The sequence below is a fragment of the Polyodon spathula genome, unplaced genomic scaffold (assembly GCF_017654505.1).
Source record: "Polyodon spathula isolate WHYD16114869_AA unplaced genomic scaffold, ASM1765450v1 scaffolds_1282, whole genome shotgun sequence".
Classification (NCBI taxonomy): Eukaryota; Metazoa; Chordata; class Actinopteri; order Acipenseriformes; family Polyodontidae; genus Polyodon; species Polyodon spathula.
Window position 1 is genome coordinate 25,666 of NW_024472765.1, and position 10,463 is coordinate 36,128.

Sequence of the window (10,463 nt, forward strand, 5' to 3'; positions counted from 1 at the left end):
AAACGAGAGTGGCGCATATCTGATTATTTCTATAACTACTTGAAGCCGGTCCTCCGGTTAGTTTTGTTTTTTATCCAGAGGATCTTTCATTGCCTCTTTCATTGAAATTTGTTAGCGCCAGAGTTGGGTGGAATAACACAGCAGTAAAAGACAAACAGTTCTCAGTTTTTTCAGGGAACACAAAAAAAGATATGTCAAAAATACACAGCTGAAAGGACTGTTTTAAAATAAGCAGGCTTCCATTTAGATGTACTATAATATGGTTTTGTTGGGACAGTACTATATTTTCAACAGAAGTAGTATTTTAATTCAGAACGACATGATTCTGAAAATATCATTTGCCAAAAGAGACGACTGTGGACACGTGGACTGTAATGAAGTACATATTTTTAAATCCGGTATGTATTGTAGCAGTATGTAAAATTCCCCATTAACGACCCAACAGCAAAATGAGATCAAAATATTAACCATGCACAGAAACATAAAAGGCAACACAATTTATCAAAAGATAAAAAAAACAAGTATCCATAATTAAAACGGTATCCAAAATCAGTACTCAACATTGCACAATATAGTGCTAAATAAGTCCCTAATGTCACAGTTCACTTGCAAATGAAAATGCACAAAGGCAACTAAAGATCACAGATTAAACAAAAAAAAAATAAAGCATCACTATCTAAAACTGTTTAATGATTAGCTCTTGCATTACCACAGCTAGTCTGGTCTGCGTTGTTTTTTGCTCATGTGAAACTGCAGGAAGCGCTGTGTAACTTCACAAGACACTGACATGGCATACAAAAAAGAAATTAAATTAATTAAACAGATTTAATTAAACAGATAAACATGTACATTGTAACACTGAAGAGACAGGCTTTCTATCAGAAAACTAGCGAGTCGGAAATCGTGCACTTATTAGTTTATATATATATATATGTATAAAATGGGGGTTGATTTTACTCTTAATACAAGAGCAGTAAAACGCGACTGATGTGTATCTGGGTAATGGATATCCGAGTGCTGACTGTATATTGACATACTGCTAGATTACAGGTTATAACTAGTGTACAAAAACGAAAAACCAAAAATATATTTAAAAAAAAAAAACCTCTCCTTCTCTATCTAAATCTGTATATCTAATGAAGAAGAACAGAAACTGATAACCTGAAAGCTTGTTATTTTAACTACAGTTTCTCAATGACTTTTCTTCTGAAGTATTTCTAGTGATTGAGGAGGGTCCTGTTGGAATCTGGTTCTCCTTTGATATAAATACTCTTGGTGGTTTTCAATTCTCTCTCTTATCCACACATACACATTTCAAGCCAGGACAGACTGTTGAGTTGCTGCGACTCATTTCTGAAACCGTCGACAGGGCCTGTTTGATACAAAGCCTGGCTGTGGCTTGCCCAGCTCTACCCCCACACAGCCCTCTGTGTTCACCCTGCTCCCGATGCTTCACCCCTGAAGCCGGTGCCGGGAGGCCCCTCTCACCTGCGCCCCGCCGGTAGCTTTGCTGAGCTGCTCTTGCAGCTGTGGAATGTGCTTCTTGGCCTCCTGAATCTCCTTCTGTAGCTTTGGGGTGGGGCTCCGGCTGTACTCCTCCTTCATAGCCTGTCAGCAGCACAGAAAGAAACCCCCAATGAGAAAGACACTCCTGCGATGCCAGCGCTGCCATGCATTCAGAATACAATGCGAGAAGGATCACAATCTGCTCTCCGCGGTTCCTTTTTCTGTCCACGTTAATCAAGAGAGGACAGCAGCTTGTGATGAACCAGCAGCGCGATACGCAAACGGTGCTTTCCAGTGTGCGGTCATGAGGAGTTCTGGAACAAATTTAGCACGAGCGTGGTTAAACTGAGGGAGAAGTGAAAGAGTTGTCGTACCGTTAATCAAAATCGAAAGAACACACCCTTGCCCAGCCTCCTCTACAGTTCACAACTCGCAGCAAGCCATTCCTCTTTCCTACGCCTCCAACAGCAAGAGCACCCGTGGCTGCGCGGTTTCACAGCTCAGAATTACTCCTGCACAGCGCTGTGCCACATCCTATTAATATCCTGTGTGCTGGGCTTGTGGTTTTCGCGGTACAGCACTGGCCAGGAAGTGTTTGATTCTAAAGCAGCAGGTTGCAGCCTGAGCTCAAACTGAGAATCGTTTGTGAAAGTACGCGAGGAGTCTTTACCTGCAAATCCTGCACCTCTTTCGATAACATCTTTTGCAGAATGTCCACCTTCTGGTTGTGGACACTGTTGTTTTCTTGCTATAAGATTAAAAAAAGAAATTAAAAAAAAAAAAAAAATTACCAACGCAGGAGAGCCAAGCATCCAATTTTACACACACCATACCAGGGACCTGCATCCCAGGTGGTACGGAACTACCCTGAACGAAGAAGTATCTTCTTGAAATGAAAAGGAGTCTGATGTTAAATAAACTGTTCTTCTTCACAGCCGCTGGAACAGCTACTGTTAATAAAGGAATTTGCACGCAGTGACGTGCGATCACTTCACAGCAGACTCACCACTGGCCTGGTGGTACAAGCTCTGGGCACCTGGTCAGTTCAGTAATTTATAAACCCAAGCAGATCAAGTTCTGAAAGTCTAGGAGAGGACTACTGTGGCTCTGAAGCCCTGGATCCCTCGCAGTACCCAGCGGGGGGGCTCTTACCCATACTGGCTGGGGGGCGGTGATGCTGGGCGCCCTGTCGACGGCGGTCTGTCCGGGGGAGGTGGGAGAGGTCAGGGCTCCTGCATCACTCTCGGATTCTGACAGCGGGATGTGGGGTAACCCCGGGGGGCGCCCCAGCACTGTCAGCGCCACATAGGAGCCGGCTGAAGAGGGACAAGGGTGGGCAGGAAATCACTCAATCAGTGCATCGGTAACACACGCTGCAGCTTCACAATGTTCAACTTCCACCCGCTGTGGGGGTACTTACATTTAATCAGCTTCACAACTTCTACATGGTTTGAATGAGTCACTAGGGTGCCGTTAACCTGTAAAACACACACAATTAAACATTCAGTATATATTTATCTCAGGTCAGGTTGCTCTGTTCACTCAAATTAAAAAGTGGATCCTATATATTTTTGCAGACAGGACACCCAAATGCTGATGACAGGCCAAAAATCTAGTTTAAAAAAAAAAAAAAAAAATCCTTTTGCGACTGCAGTCCCACCTCCCACCAGGAGAGGGAGCAGCGAAGCACAGAGCAGGATTCCTGGAGAGCTTCCAGGCAGACGGAAGCAAATGAAACAAGGAACCAATACAACATTCTGAAGCTCACATTCCGGAACACTGGGCCATGCTTTGAAAAGTCCAGCACTGCCCTGTATGCAAAGACAGGCGATCAGATTAATAAATAAAATGGACAGGCTCCAGCAATACCATGGATTCTATCCCAAACCTTACCTTGATTATCCTGTCCCCAGTCTGCACTCCGGCACGCATCGCAGCGCCATCTACAGGTAAAGAAAAATACGACAACAAGTGAAGACTTGTGTGTTTTATTTAATCAGTTGATTGCCTACAGTAACCCTACACCCATGCAAGCACTGTATACTCACTCTTATTAGCAGTTATTAAAAATAAGAATATCACATCAAAAAGCACACGCTTTCCTCTTAACACTACAAGGCTAACATGACACCTTGTACAGTAAAGGTTGCAGTACTCTGAAAACAGAGGTTCTGAACACAGAGCCATCTTTAGGAGCGCTGAACGGTCTCAGAGAGCCGAGTGCTTACCTTCTTTGACAGACTGCACGAAGACAGGGTTGTCTCCACTGACTGTTAGCCCAAAGCCATTGTCATCCCTCTGGATTATAACACAGCGCTGAACCAAACCTGCCGGAGACAGGCGGGGAGGGGCAGTTTAGACAGGGAGCACAAGCAGCGGCAGAATATTCTCTCTCAGATTTTAGAACACCTCCGAGATTCTGGAAGCCTCGTCTGCATTCCTACAGTAGCAATACTGTTCCGGTGGTTTTTTGAGTGATCTGAACAGCAGAGAATGGAATAACCTTTGAACTGCCCCCACCCCTCCAAACAGGTGACTGACTGCCCACCCTCCCCAAAATTAACCCCACTAAATCTAATAAGAATGAATCCTCTTTAACAGGTTTGTGGGTTTAGAATGCATTAGGGATCAACATTAATTGTGCTAAAAAAAACAACTTTGAAAACCTCTCAGAATATCTGATATTTCCTGGGGATGGCTTGATTTCTCACGAAGCTCATCCCACACATACACACACACTGAAACCAGAACCACACACCCCACTGACACACGAGCCCCGCCCACCTTCCCATTCCCACAGTGCCGCGCTGCTTCCACTGGCACATCTGAACTCATGCTCCCCTCTCATTCCCAACCTGGACGCAGCTCTGAATTCACAAAGGGCTCTGTAACTGTACAGCCCTCCCTCACTGAACCCAAAGCCACTCCAGCACACTGACCTGCTCCTCTCCTCCAGGCTCGTGGGCGGGAGTGGTGGTGGAGGGTCAGTGTAATTTCCTGCACGCCGGCTGTTTCATTAGGCCGATGTACAGTAACACCTGTGTGTGCCAGCCTCCCGTGGGACCAGGCAAACATTTACCTCGTAAGACAGGGGCACTCTATTTAGGCTCCAATGCTCCTGAAGTATTACATTATTGCTTCTCTACCCCTGCAACTGATGAAAAAGTCGCTCAGATTTCCACTAACAACTACACTTGTTCTTTACACAGTGTAGCCCTGTTTGTGCACCCAACGAGCACGGAAGGACAGGGCTGCCCGACACTCCATGCACTTCACTTTACAGTGCAAGACAGATCGTACCGATGATCCACATTTTCACTCGTCTACAATGAGGTCGTGTCAGTGCTGCTACACTGTAACCCTTCTGGAACTGGACTGCCTGTTTCAATACACCTCGAAGCACGTGAAGTGAAGTCTCGAGTGCTACTGTCCAGAGCAGGATCACTTTTTAAACACTTCAAAGAGCATCATCAATATTACTGAGCGCAAGGACTCCAATGCATTTTTATAGCAATGGTTTTGTTCATTATTAAAATGTACAGATTTTCATTAATATTTTTTACATTTAATATATATTTTGCCGCTAGAGCCCCCTTCAAAATGTCACTTTGCAGATTACAGGATATGAAACGGAACGACAAGTCAATTGCATATTTTTCCTAAAGTAATTCCTATACTGTACTGTGAGAATTACAAACTGGAAAAGCTAACGCAAACTGATACTTGTCAGCAGCTCCCTGGAAGCGCAAGGGCAGGGCGTGCTGCCACAGATGTCATTAACAGGGGTGGAGTGTTTTGCTGCCCAGATCACAGTCTGCACAGCACAAAGAGCTTTATTATGAGGCTGGGGTTTGACAGTCTGACATCACAGACACTCAAACAACAGGACGCTGTATACCGAGGGTGACGTGAACAGAAGGGCTTGTATCAGATCCTCTTGTAACAGAAGGTCTAAATCAAAAGCAGGCTATTGCCGTGACTAACAGCCTGGCAGTGCGTGAGTGGAACGGAGGGGGGTGCATTAGACATTTTGAAACGATCATTTAAGCAAATACATTTAGCCATTTCTTTCGTTTTTTTTTTTTTTAAAGCACCAAATATGCTATCTATGGTTTTTAGCAAGGAAATGTTCAGTTTAGATTGTTTAAATAAATAAATCATCATCCTTTTTCAATCCACTGCTGGATGAAGGCCTCCCCAAGATTCTTCCACAAAAGCCCGTCTGCCACGTCCCTCGTCCCTCGTCCACGCTGCTCCGGCATGTTTCCTAATTTCATCTTGCCATCTCCCCTGGAGGTCGTCCTCTTGGTTGCTTTATATCTCTTGGGATCCAGGCTGGTACCTCCTTGGTCTAGCGATGGTTTGTTCTTCTGGCTCCATGTCCGACCCACTCTGTCATTTCAGTTTTATTCCTTACGATAACATTGCAGACTTTTGTTTGTGGTCTTATCCAATCCTTCCTTTTGCTGTCTCTTCTTGTTATGCCCAGCATTTATCTTTCCATATACATATATGTGTGTGTGTGTGTGTGTGTGTGTGTGTGTGTGTGTGTGTGTGTGTGTTTCATGCTGCATTTTATAAAGTTGATATGTAGTGCCGTGCTCTCTCGTCCAATTCTCCAGTTCACAATTCATCTAGTTCTGATAGCGAAGCCATGTTGTACTGTGCTTCACTGTGCTCAGACCCTCCACCAACTTACACTGAAGTAGGAAAATAAAATCACAGAACAAAACCCAGAACTGCAAAGGCTTTAAGAAAGAAATACTGCCACCAAACAAAATGAATAAAATGGCCGGAAATTCTAATGAATTTCAGTAGATCATCACAGGATGACGCTGGACTAAAACCTGAACAACAAATGTTTTTTCTGTAAAAAATAAATCAAATAAATCAATAAAATGTATATTGAACTCACAGGAAAAGCAGCTAACGCACTGGAATCTGTGGCCACTGTTTTAAAGTGTAACTGAAATAGTTCAGCTTTCGATGACACAAGCGTTATGATGTGTCCTTCCCTTCCCAGCACACTTCCCAATTCAAAATCAATGAACAAAATCAAGAATCTGAGTTCTACTGAAGCATCAGCTGACGGACTGACAGCTTCTGTACCACGGCCTCTGAATTCTTGGTAGTTCTGAAGGCTGGCTGCCCCAGTTTCACTGCAGAACCGTTACAGTGTTCTTGCAAAAACTGCTCCAGTGAGAAACAGAAGCAGGTGTTAGGCAGGCACAGCAAAGAGACAGGCACAAGTCAAAAGAAGAAAAATACAAGACAGCGAAGAAGCCACACCGAGCCAGGAAGGGAGGGGGGCGCTTACCATAGGCCTCGGGTTTACTGGTGTCCAGAAAAGATTTGCTCTTCCTGAGGATGTGGTCTGCAGGACGATGGAGAAAGGGACACAGGGAGAGAGAAACAAAATGGAAAAAGAGAGAGATGTGGGAAAAAACATGGACACAAAATATAAAATGGAACCGGTGCAAGAAAGCAACTGATAAATCGATTATTAAAACCATGCAACACGCAGACAAACCGGACACATACAAGAGAAGGGCAGACAGAATCTATCGCAAGAACAGGAGATGAAGTGGCGGGTGGGGGAGTTTTAGTTTTTGCATGCATTCCCTGGCCAGCAGAGCACGAGAGAGATTCCATATACCTTCCATTGACCAGGCGTCTTGCTGTGGACTGAAAACTAAATGAGAATGATCTGCCAGCAGAGCTACATTCTGACTACGAGGCGAAATAGAAGACAATTCTTAAAAACAAAAAACCCACCAGAAGACTCCGGTGTAATGCTGTGGTCTCTATATTCTGGTAAACCAACTGTGGTGTTTTAAACAGGGACATGCTTTGCAGTTGGTATGCTACAGAGGGCCTGTCAACTGAGCAAGTAAGGGGATTGTGGTAATAAAATAAACACGTGGATAAATGCGCAGTGTAATACAAAGTATAGAGCACACTAGAGTGTTTTACAAGTGTAATTAAACTGTATTAATCACCCATGCTGCTGAGTTGAGAGGTGAGCAGCTGGCATGGAGCTTTGGAGAATTCTGATTCCAATTGGTTCATCTGGACATTCTGTGCTTTTATTCAACATGTGTTAGTTACTTGTGTGTGTGTGCAAGCGTGCATGTGGCAGAATGTATGGGGGTGTATGCATCTGTCTGTGGATGCTTATGTTCGCGTTTTCAGCGTACCTGTGCGTCAATTGTCAATTTGTCAATGTGGGCATTTGTTTACCTGCCTGTTTCCTAAATCTATAGACTCTCACTGAGGACATGTGGGGGGGGGGGGAGATAACCCAATGGAAATGTCAAGAACAAGATAGTGACCTTGTGACCTCACCCCGTGTCTGATCTATTCCTGGTTTTACTAGGAGTTTAGAAAGACACACCTGAGCTTGTTACCTATACACTGTGACTAATCAAGAAACACTACAGAAACGCAATGCTGAATACAGGAAAAACAATGGGCTACATCTTACCATCGTCAACCAGTGGGGGAAGGCAGGGTTACCTAACAGAAGCAGCACACACACACGCGCACGCACGCAGAGGACCAGCCACTCACAAACACAGACACACACTTCTTTTTAAACAAACCACTTAAAATCACCCGGTCCATCTCCAACACAAAACAGCACCTTAAAATCCACCTTCCCCAGTAGTATTAGTGCAGGTTGTACTGTCGCCCTCACTCCCTATCAAAGAGACTTGTGCAGTCCTCCCCCGTCCCACAGTCCCAGTGAAGCAGTGGCATAGCATGGGTGCAAGCAGGAGAGAAGCAGTGCTCCACGACGTTTCTGTGACACATGAAACAGCAGTGCTTCCCTGGCACGTGGCCAGTCCGGGCTGGAGTGCCGTGGTAGAGGGGCGCGGGGCGGGTGCAGTGTGCGCCACAGTGTTTACCTGTAGGGTCGAACTCCTGCACTGAGACGGTTGATTTGTCGCTCTTGTGCTTCTTGTCCGGGGGGGGGTCCTTGCTGAGAATGCTACCGTGCCTGCAACGAAATTAAGAGACTTTGCACTGAGCCCAATCATCAGAGCCGCACATGTCAGTCGCGAGGGAAGCGCGATTCCATTCCCAATGCCATTTCACAACCAACTGCATTGATAGAGACGGCATGGTTTTCATTTGAAGCACACTTTGATTGACTAGCAACAGTGACTTCAATTGAAGCAATGTGTTGCCACGGACTGCGAGAAGCTCATTTTAACAGAATACTGATCAATGATGTGTTGGAATTGATTAAAAGGGAATGAGAACTGGAACTGACCCTGAACGTAATACACAAGGATGGCAATAAGACTCCCATTGCATAGCAGTTTGATCCATTCCTGGTTTTGCTAGGAGTTTAATAACATACCTGAGCTTGTCACTTATACACTGAGGCTAAATCAGGCTCATTTTAAAACCTGGAGAGGGGGAAACTGCTATGCAATGGGAGTCTTATTTCCATCCCCACAGTCTATATTATACACAGGAAATGAAGTGCACAAAGCAGTTACTGTAGCAATCACTACACACAGCAGCAGAATGTCTGATCAGACAGCAATCCGGACTCAAGTGCTGCTACAGCTTTATGAGGGGCACACTTAGACCTTGACCCCTGGCCTCTACACTGGAATAGGCACAGAAACACAAGCGGCCTTCAGCAGTGCAGCGCAGTGCCAGGACTGGGGAGCAGCATGTCAGTAGCCACAGCTGTTGGGCTGACAAAGAACAGCATTTGGAGGGAGAGGCGAAAAAAAAAAAAAAAAAAAAAAAAAAAAACACACACACACACACACACACACACTTGAAGGAGTGCCATTCCTGTGCTGTCTTCAAGCACAATGCAATCTCTGCTCTCCCTTAGTACTTCAACGCTCTCTGTTGTTCTTAATGAATGAGATAACATCTGTCTTTTTGATTAAATACAGACATATTTAATTACACAAAAGATATTGCAATCCTGCCCCCACACCCCAGATTTGTACTGGAATTATGGAGACACAATGAGACGGGATAAAAGCGCTGAGGCTTACATTCTCCTAAGTCTAATCATCAAAACGCTGTGTGTTTATGCTTCTTATATTGAATTACAGTACTAGCTTATTCTGCATTAAAAAAAGCACACGCACACAAAAATAAATCTGCAACGTCATTGAAATATTTTTTTTTAAATCCTCTACTCAGGGAAACAATCTGGTTGCTGTTAACAAGAGAGAAGCCATTCATATCCATCACATACAGCACAGGGCACATGGTCTTACCTGGTTGGTTTTCTGATGGGAAACCTGCAGAAGACAAGAGTAAAGGAAGTTAGATGCAAAGGCTGTCCATCCATCCATACAGAAAACACATTCTATACAAGGGCCTGTGGGCGTGTCCCCTCAGCCACCCACCAATGAGACAGTAGAGGAAACCCTGATTAGAATAAGGCACCCACTTCACTTCCACTGGCTACTGCAGAGCCATTCTGATGCAGCCCTGTCAGTCACACTTTAGCAGACGGTTCAAACTAGCGCACACGAGGTATTTCTGTGCTTACTGCAACCATGCCAGAAGCACAGGGAAGACCACAGCACAGATCAGAATGTGGCACTTAAACATGCATTGCTGGAAACGCATTCATTTCTATAGCCGCGGGGAGACCTCTGAACGAGACAAGCCCGCAAGGAGTTTAAATCGTTCTTTGCATTAGTGCTGTACAAATAACATGGGTACTTTGCAATATTAACAGCTGTCTAAAAAAAAAATCGTTTAGTACCGACTGGTTAGGGGGTGTAATAAATAAATAAAAAAAAAAACAGAGCAAAAATACCAAAACACTTTAATTTGAATGTTCTATAATTTATAGCAAGTGGTTCAAAACTGTCTGAACTTCAGATTAAATATTTAAAACTGAACACAAAACAGCCTCCCACAACAATGCTTTTCTGAACTAGGTTCTCCAAGGATGGAAACAGCCTGCT

The 10,463-nt window shown here is 44.4% G+C and overlaps 1 protein-coding gene across 8 annotated transcripts in view; it reads right to left on the reverse strand.

Moving 5' to 3' along the window:
* The window catches only part of LOC121309458 (rho guanine nucleotide exchange factor 12-like), a 33,067-nt gene extending 23,283 nt beyond the window's left edge, over positions 1 to 9,784 (reverse strand). For 4 of the 8 annotated variants that reach the window (XM_041242395.1, XM_041242394.1, XM_041242391.1 and 1 more), the window contains exons 1-6: positions 3,735 to 3,820; positions 3,400 to 3,449; positions 2,927 to 2,984; positions 2,659 to 2,822; positions 2,177 to 2,254; positions 1,489 to 1,608 (exon numbers count right to left, since the gene is read on the reverse strand). In XM_041242395.1, the coding sequence (XP_041098329.1) occupies positions 1,489 to 1,608; positions 2,177 to 2,254; positions 2,659 to 2,822; positions 2,927 to 2,984; positions 3,400 to 3,438 (459 nt within the window). In that variant the 5' untranslated portion in view covers positions 3,439 to 3,449; positions 3,735 to 3,820. Of the gene's footprint in view, positions 1 to 1,488; positions 1,609 to 2,176; positions 2,255 to 2,658; positions 2,823 to 2,926; positions 2,985 to 3,399; positions 3,450 to 3,734; positions 3,834 to 6,823; positions 6,881 to 8,414; positions 8,507 to 9,761 lie in introns of those variants that run through there. The other 4 variants (XM_041242396.1, XM_041242399.1, XM_041242397.1 and 1 more) reach the window with 2 other exon arrangements.
* Positions 9,785 to 10,463: the final 679 nt, after the last annotated feature.